General features: G+C 43.7%; 1 protein-coding gene across 9 annotated transcripts in view; it reads left to right on the top strand.

The window, feature by feature from the left end:
* hdac4 (histone deacetylase 4) overlaps nt 1-16,452 on the top strand; it is a 205,109-nt gene that overhangs the window by 124,014 nt on the left and 64,643 nt on the right. For all 9 annotated transcript variants that reach the window (XM_053681096.1, XM_053681100.1, XM_053681097.1 and 6 more), the window contains 3 exons: nt 2,854-3,004; nt 7,637-7,757; nt 10,794-10,912. In XM_053681096.1, the coding sequence (XP_053537071.1) occupies nt 2,854-3,004; nt 7,637-7,757; nt 10,794-10,912 (391 nt within the window). The remainder of the gene's footprint in view (nt 1-2,853; nt 3,005-7,636; nt 7,758-10,793; nt 10,913-16,452) is intronic.

The following is a 16,452-nucleotide window of genomic DNA, read 5'->3' as shown; positions in this document are numbered from 1 at the left end:
CGTGGGCAGAGTTTGCAGCTCGTCCGTTCCGAGTCCGAAAAAGAACTCCCAAGATGTTCAAAATTAAACGTGGTATCCCGCATCAAAACACATAGACACAACAGAGCCGGGGGGGGGGGGGGGGGGGGGGAACAACTTAAAGACCCGAAAGAAAGAATTCGGAGTTGAGCCGTCAGCCTCTCAGTGTGCACAGCTGATTCGAAAAAGCCAGCGTGTGACATCTGGCCGAGTCGTAAGAGAAATATCAAGAAGAATAGAAGCGAATGTTACAACTGAGATGATCCAAGAGCTGTTCGCAGGATATGAAAGAGGTTGGAGGGAAATTCAGGTCTGGCTTTGTATAATCATAACCCTTTTGAAAAAATTTTGAAATGAATGAAGGAAAATATGTTGGGTTTGTGGGCTAGAAATTCAGTCTGAGTAATAAATTATAGACAAGAATATGATGGAGAGATACGGGTGAAAGTTAGTTTAGTTGTCGCGTGTGTGTTTGTGTGTAACACTGTGGTAACAGCACGGGTTCTCGAATTGTTTTGGCCCGAGACCCCATTTTCTAAATTCTCACAACGTATTTGAAATATTAAAACGGAAATATAATAATAATAATAATAAACGTATTTAATTGTTATATGTCGAAAAGGAAAAGACACGTTCGTGGGTTCTTTATATGTAGACGTTTCTCAGTGAGACGTTTCTCTGACGAGAGGACTGGGCTTGTGCGTCGCACTGCAGCGTATCCGAGTCGCGAGATCTCCTCTCAGCGATAAAATCGAACACGACACAGCTAAGCTAGCGTTGTACGGGTTTAGCCGCTACAGTGCCGTGCAGAGTGCGTTGTCTTTCTTTATGCCCTGCTCATATCATGTTGATGAAACCCGGGACTCATATAGACATTTACACACCCTGCTCAACATGAGAGGATGTTAGTGTTTCAGTTTCAACCCATTTACTGGTTAAAAAAACGCCAGCGTATATCCATTTCCCCGCGCAATAACCGACAGGGCGTGTCTCTATCAGCTCCACTAGTTCAGTACTCGGGGCACTGATCAGGGAGTCAGCCATTTTAGGTTCTGTGTCGATCTCAGAATCCTTCCAGTGCACCGAAACGTTCACTCCCTAAAAAAAAAATCCCACAGTGCACCACAAAAACCAGGGAGCTGATGACGTCACATTTTCTTAGCGCTCTCAGCTCGAAAAAAAAAAATGCCGGACAAACTCTCAGGTAAATTCGTCTAGAAATGTAAGTAGCTTGTTATCGTTGTTTTGGCTCTCAACCGATTACGTACATTAGCGATTCGACCTCTGTGACGTTCTATATATGGTTTGTGTGTGTCTAACAGCTTTTAAGTATTTAACGATTTTTTATTTATTTTTTTAATCCATTACCCTACGATCCTCCTTGAAGTCTCGTGCGATGTGATGAATCGAACGAATTTAAAGGACATATAAAACGTAAATAGTTTTATGGTGACGTTTTACAACACGAGTACGTAGTCATGTCGCCGGAAATCGAGTTATCGGTGTCCCGACGTGTCGTGAGCCAGGGTTCGTTGCCAGCGCCCCAACTCTTGTACACGATATACTGATTCATGAGCTAGTGAGACACACCCACTGTGTTTGGCAGAATGGAGAGCCAATACGGCACGAGTATCCCCATGTATTTTCCTGTAACTCCTGTCTGATTGGTCCGTCTAATTCCTCCGTCCACTGAAGATAAAATACAACGCTGTTCACCGAAGATACAAGATTACACCCCCGCCGTCTTCTTGTACTGACTTTCAGTTACGTAGTGATAAACAGCTCCAAGTGGAGAATTATTCAGGGCTAAAGAAAAAAATCTTCAGGGCTACAGCCCCGAATGCCCAGGACGGGTTACAAGCCTATGCAGATTACTACTTTGATTTGATGCACACGAGGGCACCGAATCCTACGTGCCATAAATGAGTTCTATCAAATGGTTGGGTTGACTAGTTTTAATGCTGGTTATTCTGCATATCCGAGTCGATGGTCGTAACTACCATCCCGAGTCGAAGGTACAGAGAAATATCCAATCAGCTGTTTGTTTAGCTTATGTGTCACACGCCAATCACACAAACGTTTGTCTAAACACTGGTTGTTGATTGGCCGGTCAACTTTCACCGTTGTTTTCACATTCGTCCTGATACGACGCCTAAACGCATTTTACCGCCATTCAGCTTAAGGCGTTAGCACTTATGTGCGGAACCTAAGCCTTTCTGTGGCTGGGAAAACCCTGCTTACAGCTCACTTGTAGCTCGGTATTTAATTTCCTGGAAAGGATGTGAGTTCAAATCCTACTGATTTAATAGATTTGTGAGAGCGAGGTGAAAACCGGGCATCCTCGTCCAGCGTTTTTCCACAGCAGCAGTAGTGTGTGTTTTTTTTTGTTTTTTGTTTTTTTTTCTTTCTCCAGTCGTCCTCTTAGTGTTTGCTCTGTGTTGTGTCGAACTTTGCCGAGTATCTGTCAGCAGCCACAAGTTTGTGCTCTCCTTCAGCACACCTCTGCAGCTATTTATAGTGCTAAACAAGCCGAAGGGCCACATCTCAGGAGGATGGCGGGCAGGGTGCAGAGCTCAGGTCTGCCTGTAAAAGGCAATGTTACTTCCACTGAGCTAGAGAGAGCAGACTTAATCACTCGTATAGCTACAAACCCGCTCTGCTCCTGTCTTTAACAATACAACTTCTCCTTGAATGTTGGTATTTATGCTGCTTGATTGTGGAGAATGAACACACACTTCTTTTTTTTTTTTTTTTTTTTTTGGCAGTATTGTGCTTAGCTTAGTCACACAGAAAAGCGGTGTGTGATATACTGAAAGCGTGTGTTGTCCGTCTCAGCATCAGCAGGAGCTGTTGGCTATGAAGCATCAGCAGGAGCTGCTGGAGCACCAGAGGAAGTTGGAGCGGCATCGTCGTGAGCAGGAGCTGGAGAAACAGCAGCGCGAGCAGAAACTGCAGCTGCTCAAAAACAAGGAGCGTGGCCAGGAGAGTAAGTAGCATCTCTCTCTCTCTCTCTCTCACACACACACTCGTACACATCTATCACGTCGCATACTACACATTAGAATAATAACCTGTCGCATTATAATACTATTATACACACCGGCCCCTTTATTAGGAACAGCTGTACACTCACTTTATGCATTCATCCCATCAGCCAACCATGTGGCAGCAGCGCAATACATAAAATCATGTCAAGCGTTTGATCTCCCTGACTTTGACCGTGGCATGGTTGTCGATGCCAGCATGGGCTGCTGATGTCTGATTTCCTGGGAACAGTCTGGAGAGTTGTTGATGAGCAGGATTAGGGAGTAGCGGAATACGTGTAACGGCGTCATGTAATCAGGATGGCAAAAACCGGTAAACGTAATCCGTTATAGTTGCGTCAAAAAACAAAGTAATCCGATTACAGGTACATTTTGTAAAAAAATGAATACTATCACTATTATATTTTGTGTTTTTTTTTTTTCATTTAAAACCAAAGAAATGAATCTTGTGACATAACACAATATAAACTTGATTATAGTAGCAGCAAATGACAGCTGTCCTGAGTTGAAACAATGCCCGTAGCCATATAAGGTCACTTTTAATTCCATGTTATCATATCGCTTCGTATTACACGGCCATTCAAATGTGTAAACGATGGCGGAAGGTACACTCGTGGCATCTGATATCTTATCTTATTTTATTCCATGGACATTCAACAGAATGTAGGAAAAAATGTCCGACGTGGGCAGAGTGAAAGCAGTTTAAAGTCTGCATTCATACTAACACTGTTTTGAATGCCATCAAGTATGTGCTTTATTTTACTGCTTCCTCTCTGGTTTCTTTTTCGATCACAAGTACAGTGCGGAATGGAGCGGTTTCTTTTCATGTACAAGAAAAGCATTTTGCATGCCAGCGCTCAGTAGTCCTTGTGGTGTGTGTACTTGAGCCAAAGAGATTCATACATGTGTATGACTAGAAGATAAAAATGAAACGTAGTACTGGATCTCATAGCAGAGGTTGACGAGGTTGTGTTTGTTTTTATTTTTTTTGGTTTTTCTCTTGCTGATAACGAGACCGATCTCGGCAGCCTCCGATTTGGGTTCCAGTGTGTATCCGTCACTTTAATTCCCATCCTCGTCACGGCTGTAGTGTGAACCCAAGAATCCCCTGAGCCGTGTGTCAGTGAAAGTCCCAGTGTAGCCTCCAGGTCCCAGTGAGGCACTGAGATTACAAAGCACACTCCTCCTCACTACTCCTACTGCTGATCACTCGCTTTCTGCCACCTGAGATTTTGCTCACCTGATGCTGGCTGCGAGTGTGTGTTGCCTGTGGCGGAAGTTTGTGGGTCGGTGAGTGGGGGTGTGAAGCTGGCAGAGGTCTCTGGAGGCTTGTTTGCAGGTGATGGGGAAAGGTGGTAATTGTAGCGAGAGCGGTGAGAAGGCACGCTTCCTTTAAAGAGAGAAATAAGCACCCAGCTTTGTTTAACTGGCACTGTCTCTGCGGTATTGTTCTGTGAATTCGCTCTCTTTTAGAGAGACGTTAAAGAGGAGACACCTTAAGCCTAGTTCACGCTACACGATTTTAAGCCCGATTTACAAATCACCGAGCTCACGGTCAATACCCTTTGGTCGGCGGCAACTCTGCGAACAATCGCCGATCGGCGGTCGATTGCTCTGGGAATTACTCGACGACACGTCACCGAGACATCGCCGATGCTGCACAGATATTTGGCGTGCTAAATATTCGGAGCTGTCGGGCAACTACACGTCCTGTGGGGTCAGTGGTAGCTCAGTGGTTAAGACGTTAAGGGTGGTCGTGAATTCAAATCCCAGTACTGCCAAGCTGCCACTATTGGGCCCTCGAGCAAGGCCCTTAACCCTCAAATTCTCAGTTGTATTAATTCGAGAAATGTAAGTCGCTCTGGACAAGGGCGTCTGCCGAATGCCATTAATGTAATGTGAAATGTGTCGTGTAATGTGAAATGTGAGTTTGAAACTGGTTCGGACATCAGTTGCCAGTAATGTCTGAAATGTCTACGCTGATCAGCCATGACGTTAAAACCACTGAACGGTGACGTGAAGAACATTTGATGATCTTGTTAAAATGGCACCTGTCAGAGGGTGGGATATGTTAGGCAGCAAGTGAACAGTCAGTTCTCGAGGTTGAAGTGTTGAAAGCAGGGAAAATGGCCGAGCGTAAGTATCTGAGTCACTTTGACAAGGGCCAAATAGTGATGGCTAGACAACTGGGTCAGGGCGTCTCCAGAACCTCAGGACTTGTGGGGTGTTCCCGGTATGGAGGGGTTAGTACCTACCGAAAGTGGTCCAAAAAAGGACAACCGGTGAACTGGTGACAGGGTCACGGGCGCCCAAGGCTCACTGATGTGTGTTGGGAGCGGAGGCTAGCTCATCTGGTCTGATCCCACAGAGGAGCTACTGTAGCACAGAGCGCTGAAAAAGTTCATGCTGGCTATGATAGAAAGGTGTCGGAACACACAGCGCATCACAACTGGCTGCCTATGGGACATCAGGATGCACTATGGGAAGAAGGCAAGCCAGTGGAGGAAGTGTGATGCTCTGGGCAATGTTCTGCTGGGAAATCTTGGGTCCTGGCATTCCTGTGGATGTTACTTTGACGTACCACCTACCTAACATTGTTACAGACCAAGTACACCCCTTCATGGCAACGGTATTCCCTAATGTCTGTGGCCTCTTTCAGCAGCCCTGCCACACTGCAAAAATTGTTCAGAAATGGTTTGACGAACATGACAAAAGAATTCAGGGTGTTCACTTGGCCTCCAAATTCCCCAGATCTCAATCCGACCGAGCATCTGTGGGATGTAGGATGAGGCCCCACCTGCTATAGCAACTTACAGGACTTAAAGGATCCGCTGCTAACGTCTTGGTGCCAGATACCACAGCACACCTTCACAGGTCTCGTGGAGTCCATGCCTCGACGGGTCAGAGCCGTTTTGGAGGCACAAGTGGAGCTTACTGCACACAACATTAGGCAGGTGGTTTTAATGTTACGGCCGATCGGCGTATATTAATGCACTTGATCTAATATGTTATCGTTTCTATATTAAAAACTTAAACGGGGACTCGTATGTCAAACAACCACACAAACGGATTAAAAACCATTTATACAACACTCCGTTGTAGCCCACTAATTTGATTGGACGAGTGGTGTTCCGAAGATTCAATATAACCGCGCCTTGCGTCAATTTAATTGTTGACTTGAAGCTTTCTGTAAGGACATGTTTAAGTCGCATTTTTGGAAGGATCTCCAATCTCCCGTCCGCGCGTTATAATGACGATCATGGGTAAAGCTGTTCCTTAACGTTCCGACACAGGAAGGAGATCGTAACCGTAGCAGCCGATTCCATCATGGAGCGCCATTCGTATTGTAGAGTGATCATGTGCACTTGCTGTTTTGGTGAAAAAAGGCTGAACTTCATTCATCTTCAAATGGAAAATGTTTCGCCAGTCATCACCCATGCGTTTCAGTGAGGTTGTAATGATGCTGTGTTTTAAACACTTCCGCCAAGAGGTTTAATACAGGGCCATGCTTTCACGTTAACGTCACCAGATGAGGACCGCAGTGCTTCATTATGTAGCTCTATAGAGAACCATGTGACACTTTATCCACCCGTGCTGCATGCAAACAAAATCTCTCTTGCATTGCACCATCAGATATCCAAAGTGGTTGTTTTTTTTTGTATTTTTTTTTTAATCATACAAGTCAAACTTGACTTCACAACGTCGTCACCGCGCACATGAAATACAGACGAATAGCAATTATTTCACGAATACTGAGATTGGCATGTTTTTATAACCGAGTCTGAGCATGGGAAAAGTGATTATTTAAGCTAATGATTTTCCTGGCAGTAGCAGTTGTAGTTTGTATGCGAGTCAGTGGAGGTATTTAGCACTTTGGGCGCTTTGGAGATGGGTGTATATGCAAAAATATTAAAACTAAAGATGCATTGATAGTGATATTGATAAGGGTATTGTTCCATGTATCAATATTATATCGTTACCGTGCTCATTTACTCATACTTGTAAAAATAAATAAATTTAATTACATTTTTTTTAAAAAATGCTCCGATTGCAACAATCAAAACAACGCAGTCTTCAAACTGTGGTCTGTGAGAATATCAAGAGGATGAACTACACCATCTTCCTATAATTAAAGTAACCTGATAAAACATCTTAACTACAGGGTGTCCCAAAGTCTCCATACATAGAGGACTATTTACGCCAGCGCCACGTCGGTCGTGCCTCCGTCAGTGGATGGTCCGCAACACTTCCCGTCTTTTTGAATTTGTTAATGAGTTTGGCAGCAGTGCCGTGTGTGATGTGCTCGCCATGTTTCCCGTCAAAGTCCGTCGCAACCTTGCGACGGCTTCCTGATTCCAGCCATGAGACTGATTTCAATACGTTCTTCTCTTGTCAAAGACGTTCTTAAAGCCTGTTTGTGAAAGAAATAATAAAATAACGAAAATCGTTGGAAGACATTTTGCTAAAAAGTGTTCATTTCTCCTATATACGGAGACTTTTGGGACACCCTGTATAAACGTGGCATTAGTGTAGTAGGCGGGGCCTGTTAATGAGCAGTGCTCTGTGATTGGCAGGTGCGGTGGCGAGCACAGAGGTGAAGATGCGTCTTCAGGAGTTTGTGCTGAATAAGAAGAAAGCTCTGGCCCAGAGAAGCCTCAACCACTGCATGCCCAACGACCCACGCTACTCATACTGGTAAGTTTTTTTTTTTTTAAAAAAACCCACACATTTAGTTCATTTCCACACCTCCACTCAGAAATCACACATAAGGCAAACTACGAAATGTGAATGTTTTCTAAGGGAGTGAGAGCCAGCGTGATTTACAGGAATAAGACCCGGGACATGGGTAAACATAGACCTGACTGAAGTTTCTGTCTACTTATTGACTTTTTTATCAGTCAAACCTCAGCAGTTAGAGATAAAAAAAAAAAAGGAGGGGGGGGGGGGGGTCTGGATTGTCCCGATATTTCTAGAGGATTTGAGGAGCAAAGTGAAAGATAACAGGAACTTTCATTTTAGCAGCAGGTTCTAAAAAAAAAAAAAACATGCACACCAATTCACACTCGTTATCTCTCAGGTTCAGATAAAGTGCGAGGAGAGCGCGAGTGATTGTGCGCGGAATGAATATTAGCATACTGGAGCCCTTTTTTCTTTTTCCCTGAACGTGCTTCTGGGAGCGGGAAGATAAATTCCCTACACACAGTGTGAACAAGAATCAAGGCCATAGCGTTGCTTCCGAATTGTCTCGTGCATGCAGCAGTGCCGTTTCCCATTTTCTTCACATCACATACTGAAACAGTCCATTTGGCTTTCTTCATAATAGGAGCGTATCAATAAAACATTGTTTACTATCTCACCTTCACAGCTAGATCAACACCGACGGCTTAATAAAGAGAGCCTGCAGCGAAAGCTGAATGTTTTATTGATCAAGACATTTATTCTCACTTGTTTAAAAACGCCAATCAGTTCTTCTAATTGTAGCAGGTTCCAGAAGCTCATAACTCTCACGGCTAAACACGCAGCTTATTTTTTCAGATGATGGGAAAGCAGGCAAAGTGAGTAGGTTGGGTTGGGTGTGTGCCAGATTGCCTGCCTTGGCACCGAAAACAGCCGTTTTGTGAATGTTGTAGCTGGGGTTTGCGCTGCTATGCGGCATAAAGCTCGCGTCTGTGAAGGTGTCGGTGTAAAATGGTGTGCATGTTTATCATTTTTGGTGCATATTTATCATTTTCAGCATGTCTTATGAGTGTATCAGTGGCTGTGTTTACATGCACATCAAATTCCGTTTAAAGTTTCATTTCGGGTTTATTCGCGATATTCCGATTACGATGTTTATATGCGTACAGGCAGCGGAATATTCCTGTAAACACGGTGGTTATAAGTGTGTGCCCGAGTCGCCATTCCTAAATACCTAGCCTACAGCATAGCATCTGTGAGCACCCACAATTCCTTGTGGACTGAGCATTCAGTGGATTTTCTGACTAAGGTGTTTACATGCATCAATTTTACGATTAAAACGGGCATATTCCCGGGGTGGGAATCAGAATATTGTCTTGATCTGAATCAGACAATCGGATTGCGGCATTATATCACTCGACGCTAATTAGACTATTGCCGAGTTCCGCTTAATATCTGCATATTGATGTGCATGTAAATGTCGTCTTTGGTGACATGGCCTTATGTTAGGTGCGCAACTTCCTAACAGTCAGTACGTTTACACAGACAGTAATAATCCAATATTAACCTGATATTGACCGGATTAAGACAATACTCTGATTAAGAAACTAGCATGTAAACAGCAATTTTTTATTACCCTAATCCGCATTTTTGCGACAGGACACGTACACGCACGGCGGCGCTCAACCGTTTGACGGCAAACGAGAGCACGGCTGCGTCCCAAACCGCGCACTTACCTGCTATATAGTAGGTGAAATACATGTATCTCGGCTACTATATAGTAGGTAAGTACGTTGTTTGGGACGCAGCCCGCGGCTTCAAGCGGTCGTCTGTTTGCACGTACAGCACGACAAATAATTAACCGCGCTTGAAGCGTTCGTAAAATTAAAAATAAAAACACCCAAAACGGTATACGGTACCATAACGAAGACCAACTGTATGTCGATACGTGAAATTCCGGAGGGAACGTCGGACGGCGTGGCGCGGGGACGTAATGACGTGTGCCGTTAATCGAACTATGTTCTATAACGTAAAACGAGAACATGAAAGGAATATTTTAAAAGCGACTCATGTGAACACCTTAATCAGGATATTGTCTTATTCAGAATAAGGTCGATAATTGGATTGCTGCTGTCCTTGTAAACGTAGTCATTTAGTCAAGTGGGTAAGTGTGTGTTTTGCAGTACAGTGAAATAACAATAACTATTTCACAATGTTTAGTGCATTTCTTGCAACGTTGTACAATTTCTGTAAGATGTGAATCTGAGTAATAGTGTGCGCTAGGCACTGTGTATCAAAGCTCCATTAGCCTGCAAAATCCAGTGTCCTTGACAAAGAAAAGTTGATCATTTATTTGTTTTGCCAGTGTGGTTTGTGATTTTTTTTATTTATTTTTTTATTTTGCAGGTTTTTCTTTTTTGTGTGTGTTTTCAAAATTGGGTACAGATGGTGTCGGTGTGCTCACGGGAACTTTACTTTTTGCTTCTGTTGTCTTGCTGTCTTGTGCATTTTGAGCGGGATGCTGTGTTTTCAAGTGGTGTATCGAACCCATAGCCGAGAAGTGTTGGGTCTTTGTCCTCCCTCTTTATGTTTTATATGGAAACTTGTCCAATACACTTCAGAGAAACAGTAAAATATTGAGCTGCCACTACTGTTTGAACACAGTGGGGGAAAAAAATGAATAAAATAAAATAACAAGTCTTAAATACCCATGTGTTAAAAGCATTTGCCATTTTTCTGAAGTGAAGCTTGGATCAATTTACAGCATTTGGATTTGTAACCTGTGTTGGGGATGAAATAATATTATTTCCAGAAGATGAAAGGGTGTCTTTTGGATGAATTTATGATGTTTCAGGCTGTCTGGCTGAATTAAGTGATGTTGACTCTTTGGGTTTTGGTTGAACTTCCCGTTTGGTTCGGAGCTCTAGTCAGAGAAAAAATGGCCGGGGTTTAATCAGGGCTGTGGGATTCAGAAGAAAAAAAAAAAAAAATCCCGACAGTATGTTAGAGAGAGCTTTAAATAGCCTTCAATTTTCATGTTTGTGTTTTCTACAGGAAAACCCAGCACAGTTCACTGGATCAGAGTTCTCCTCCTCAGACAGGGATGTCCACTTACAACCACCCAGTGCTGGGACTCTACGATTCCAAAAACGACTTTCCACTTCGCAAGACAGGTAACATAACTTCCTGCTCCATGATTAACGATGAACAAAGATTCCTCGAATACACTCATAACTCGCTTATCTTTATTTAGCCACATCCTGATTCTGATTCAGGACCAGACATTTAAAAACAACTTGATCTATGTCTCACTTCCCACACACTGATCCTCACAACTGATAACCTTCACTGTCCTTGTGAAGTTTACTGCTAGAAGACGAATTCTCACCATTTCTATTTCTGTCCAGAGCACACAGTATGAAGCTTTCAGTCTTGGTCTGCATGTAAGCATGAATCCAAACAAACTGAAGTAATGATGTGAATGTGAATCAGTGTAAGGAGCCAGAGCCATATCTCCCTGATTCTCGCCTGGTGTCCCACTGAAGCTAAGCAGGGTTGAGCCTGGACAGTACCTGGATGGGAGACCTCCTGGGGAAAACCAAGGTTGCTGCTGGAAGTGGTATTAGTGAGGCCAGCAGGGGGCGCTCACCCTGTGGTCTGTGTGGTGTCTAATGCCCCAGTATAGTGACGGGGACACTATACTGTATAAACAGCACGGTCTTCCAGGGATGAGATGTTAAACTGAGGTCCTGACTCTCTCTGAATGTGGTATTCAAAATCCCAGGACACTTCTCTCTCATGGCCCCCTAATAATCTCCAGCCCTGAATTTGTTCCATCAATCTCTGCTCTCCATTAATAGCTGGTTTGTGCTGGGCGTTCTGGTGCACTATGACTGCCGCCGCATCATACAGGTGGATGCTACACACTAGTGGTGGTTGAGGAGACCCCCCCCCATCCCCCCATACTATGTAAAGTGCTTTGAGTGTAACTGAAACTAAGTAAGGAGGCTTGTGGTCAGGTGCTGGACTCAGCCAGTGGAAACTCTGTCTTTATCCTAGCTGTCTGGTAACACGCAACTCTGCTATGATGACAGGCCCTGCCATCAATCCCAGAAGGCAGAGCGACCCTTTTCATCACTTGGAGTTTAAATCAGGGGAGGCAAACAGCCAGCAGTGTGCACATGAGCCTGAAAGGAATGTCCTCTCTGTCGTTCTTTTCTGTCTGTCTCTGCTAAGCCTGCCATCAACCTCCCAAATTAGTACCTTACCTTCAACTGATGACGGGAGGGGAGGCACTCCAGAGAGATGGGTCTTTCGCTTACCTGAGACTTTTTTTTTTTTGGGTTATTGGCAGCATATGGACTGTTCAGATCTCTCGCATCACAGCTCACGTCACTCTCAGTCTGAGAGCTGAGAGAAATGCATGTTTTCTGCAAGAGAAATAACATACAGTGGACTACTGCTCATGCTTTGTCTTGTGCCCAAAACCACAAAAAGACCAAAAGAAGAATAAAAGATCACAAGCGGACAGCGGTAAATACACGTGAACTGGGTCAAGTGCGTTTTGTGACCTGAGCAATCGACCCACTTGAGGAAGTGGTCAGAGATGCACATGGCCACATTGTAGCGTGTACAGCAGTGCATCCGCCAACATCATCAAACGACCGGGGTTGCCAGGTCTGCGGTTTTCTTGCTGAGATGGTTTACCTTTGAATTGCGTACAGGTTTGCGGCATCGTGAAATTTGATATGTTGCCAACATGCATTTAAAAAATCGAGTGTGAATGGCTGTCAGTTCCACTTTAGCAATCTTCTTGTGACTGGATCGCCGAAGATGGTCAACAAGGCCTAACTCTGATCTGCCTTGGGAATTTCTTTCTTTCTTCAGATCTTCAGAGTGATGCTTCTAGTGTGATATATGTTGACGTATATATGTTACTTGGACACGACTATCAGAATCTTGCCAGTATCTCACTGGCTAAGCACAACTATGAGTACAAGAGACAAGTCCGTGCACTAGTCCAAAGAAGAAAAATGTCACTTTTAAACACAGCAGCACTACTTAACTAATTTTCTGGAGGTAATATAAGGGTCCCTGACGATGACCGAATGCCATAAACGGTCTCCAGGTTGTTGCACCATTTCCCAATTCTCCTCCTTCTACATTTCACGCAAAACGGCTGTGCTTGGTTGATTGCATATTCAGTCAGATGGCTTCTTCCTGTGAATTGGTGGTTATTGGTCACGTTGACTCTCTCTCTATTTATAGCTGGATGTCTGGCTATGTTGTGCAATAGAAGGTTTTTGTGACCGATGTCTGTGGCTTTTACCCAGTTCTTCTGTTACGCTCAGCCCAAGCTTCTGCAGACACATGCGGTTGAGGAAGTGACTTTGGTAGGCACTGCACCGTGATGTCTGCCAGCAACTAAGCATTATTACGAATGAACCGGTGAGTAAGGCAGATCAGTTCTCTACACGAGGCCCGGAGAGAGTGCAGTTGGAGCCTGAGGTCCTAAGCTGCTCCTCTCAGCAGGAGAGCTGCACTTAAGGGCCTTCCCTTTGCACGCTCACCTTAGGCTGCCTGAGATTAGGCCACTGCTCTCATTAATCATGCTGGAAATGGACCTGTCAGAGTACTGCAGTGCAGCTGGGCCCAGGCTCCTTGCACACTCGCAGTCCCCTGAGACACCAGAGCAATTACAGCAAGGCTGGGAAGGGGATGTTACAGCTGCAATATGCCCATCACCGGACGAGAGCGAGAGTGTGGGTGGATCTACTTCCACAGAGCAGCATATTTCAGGGCACAGTATCACTGAATCTGGACTCTGGATTTCCTGACCTCAAAATTGGATTCCTTGGCACTTTATCGTTACACTGTGTGTTCATTTAGAAGCACGCATTTCTCCAAAAATATTTTAAAGGGAAAACGCCAGCATTTTCCCAAACTAATTTCAATGAACCATGTTTGTAGAGTAGCTGCAGTTAGCCCCTAGATGGAACTTGAGCAAGTCTAAGGGCTGAACTGCCACCGAACAGTCAAAATATGAGGCTGCATAAGGCAGATTTAAGTGTAATGGAGCGTCTAACCAAAATGGTTTCTATGTCGTTTTATTTTGAACAATGGAGCAATGCGTTAATTCATGCATCTTCAGTAAGTTCCGGTCGGGGTTACGCTGGATCTGGGGAATACTGAGGGTGCGGCAGGAATACACCCTGAATGGGACACCAGGCCATTGCAGAGCATCATGCACACACAGAGACTCATTCACACCTAGGGCCAATTTAATACTGCCAGTTCACCTATAGGCATTTTTGGGAGGTAGGAGGAAAACGGATAACCCAGAAGAAACCCGTGCAAACATTAAATGAAGCTCGGGGTTGTACAGGTTCCTGGAGCTGTGCGTCGGCAGTGCTACCTGCTGCACCATCGAGCCGCCCCTAGAGCAATACATTTTCAAATTAATTCTCATTATTTACACTTTCCTGATGGTTTGGTGCTATTGGATTCCCGCTTAAAAATGACTCCAATTTCTGAAAGGACAAATTATACAGATTTCCAGCTTCAATCATTCACGGAAGTATTCCATAAAAACACAATGAAAATGATTTTAACCTCCTGAAAACTGCCCTTAAACGTCTGTTATACATGGGATTGAAGTGAAGAGGTTTTCTATTCATTTCATAATGCTGGTGTTGAAATTCTGGGGTAATCACATACACACTACACTGGGTAGACAGAGATTAGTTTGGAAGATTCTACTTTAAAGCAGTTTCTTCTTCTTTTCCTGTTTTATTTTTTTATTTATTTATTTTTTTTTTGGAGGTATCTGCAGTTATATTTCCCAAATGAATTAATTAGTTTTGGGACACGCCTTCAGGTAAAAAAAACTTTTTTTTTTTTTTTTTTTTTTTTTTAAGAGGGGAAAGAATCTAAACCTCAAGTCAAGCGTTCCTTTGTATGGTCGCAGTTCTTCACTTTGTGGCGAGGCACGTCTGAGTGTTGATTCCAGCTCTCCCGCTGCAGATAAACCTCAGTTTGCTCTGGCTGCTGCGGTGCATTCCTGGGGCTGGGTAGAGCGGTCCGTCTCCTGTCACAGTAGCTTCATGTCCTCCTCTTTTCCCATCAGAAAGCAGTGGCTTGGCTTTTTTTTTTCTTTCCTTTTCATATACAGCTCCTTCAGTTTTACACAAGCCTTTCACCTCTCTGATTAGCGATAGTGCAGAGAATATGTGTCCTCCTCTGTTCCGATTCATGATTTGGCTTTTTGTTGTCTCCCCCCCCCCCCCCCCCCCCCCCCTTCTTCTCTCATGACGCACGAGGGGTGAATGAGGGTGGAAACGAGCTGCTGGAGTGCTCTTGTGTCTTCGTCCATTCATTCGTTCGTGCTTGCGGAGCTGTGTATAGGGCACTCTTATTCAGAAAGAGAGAACACAGCCTTTGTGTGCCAGCTGACATGAGGGTCACAGATTTGATATTTCCATTGGTCAGGTCCTTTTGCTGCCCTCATTTAATGACACTGTTCGACTGTATGCGATCAATTCAAGTCCGGCTTTTCCCACAGGATGTGAAATGAGACTATTGGATGGAAAAAGTGGCACGTGGGAACATTTTTCTAGACTTTTCGAAACAATAGTAATCTCGATCTTAGATTAGCATGAAATTAACATACATTAATAAAATAATTTCATTCGTTTTTTTTTTTGGTTTTTTTTGGAGTAGTGTAGAATGTCTACAGCAAGGATGTCAAACTTGCAGCCTTTGGGCTGGTAAAGTTTCTAATCCGGTCCACCAAATACATTTACAAAGCAAAAAAATCATTTTGTGAGCTGTAACTGAACTGAAAGAATAATAATAAAAAAAAAAGTGCTAGTGTTTGTTATTCTTGAGGAATGAATGCGAGGCTATAAACACAGCTTGTGCTAATGAAATGTAAATGTTGATTAGAAAGCTAAAAATGTGACACTGTGACCATGTCTTTCCAAAAGAACAAATTTAGTGGTTTCATAGCAACTTTTATTGTTTTTTTTTGTTTTTGTTGTTTGTTTGTTTGTTTGTTTTTTTATTTGTATCTTTCAGAGTCCACATTTAAAAGGAGTTATTGTGGTCTATTTTTTGGTCCAGCCTGCTTGACATTGGACTAAGTATAATGTGGCCCGTTACCTAAAATGGGTTAGACACCCCAGGTCTATAGTAATATCTGAGATCTTTTGTTAGGCGTGCAGTAGGAAGCCATTATTATTCCAGCAGCCTGCCTCCCAGTTATAATGAAGTACCATTCACATTTTTGTTGACATGGTGATTTTTATTTGGAGTAGACCATCTAGCATCATGCAAAAACTGCAGCAATCTGGAAGGAATCAGGCTGAGGCACTAAAGCGGTTAGTCCCCACAGCCTGAAGGCTGTAGCTTGGGCCTTAATGTTCGTTAAACATGGCACAGTGGGGGACAGACCTGCTGGAGCCATACCACATGTCACTCCACTGTCAAAGACGCCGAACAGGAAAACGTCAAGTACCCGCTACAACTATGATGTATTTCCTATTTCTTTCAGTCAGTTGGCTGCAGAGTACACGTAGAACATGCCGATGCAGCTTGACTTGTATATTACCGGTTGAATGAACTGAAAGAAGCACTGACTCACATAACTATGAAGCCAGCACTGAAGCAATACCTATTTTATTACCTAACAAAATCTATTTTATTAAACGTTGAA

The sequence above is a fragment of the Ictalurus punctatus genome, chromosome 6 (genome assembly GCF_001660625.3).
Source record: "Ictalurus punctatus breed USDA103 chromosome 6, Coco_2.0, whole genome shotgun sequence".
Classification (NCBI taxonomy): domain Eukaryota; kingdom Metazoa; phylum Chordata; class Actinopteri; order Siluriformes; family Ictaluridae; genus Ictalurus; species Ictalurus punctatus.
The sequence above is the reverse complement of the archived record's forward strand: the minus strand, read 5'-3'. Positions and strand labels throughout refer to the sequence as shown.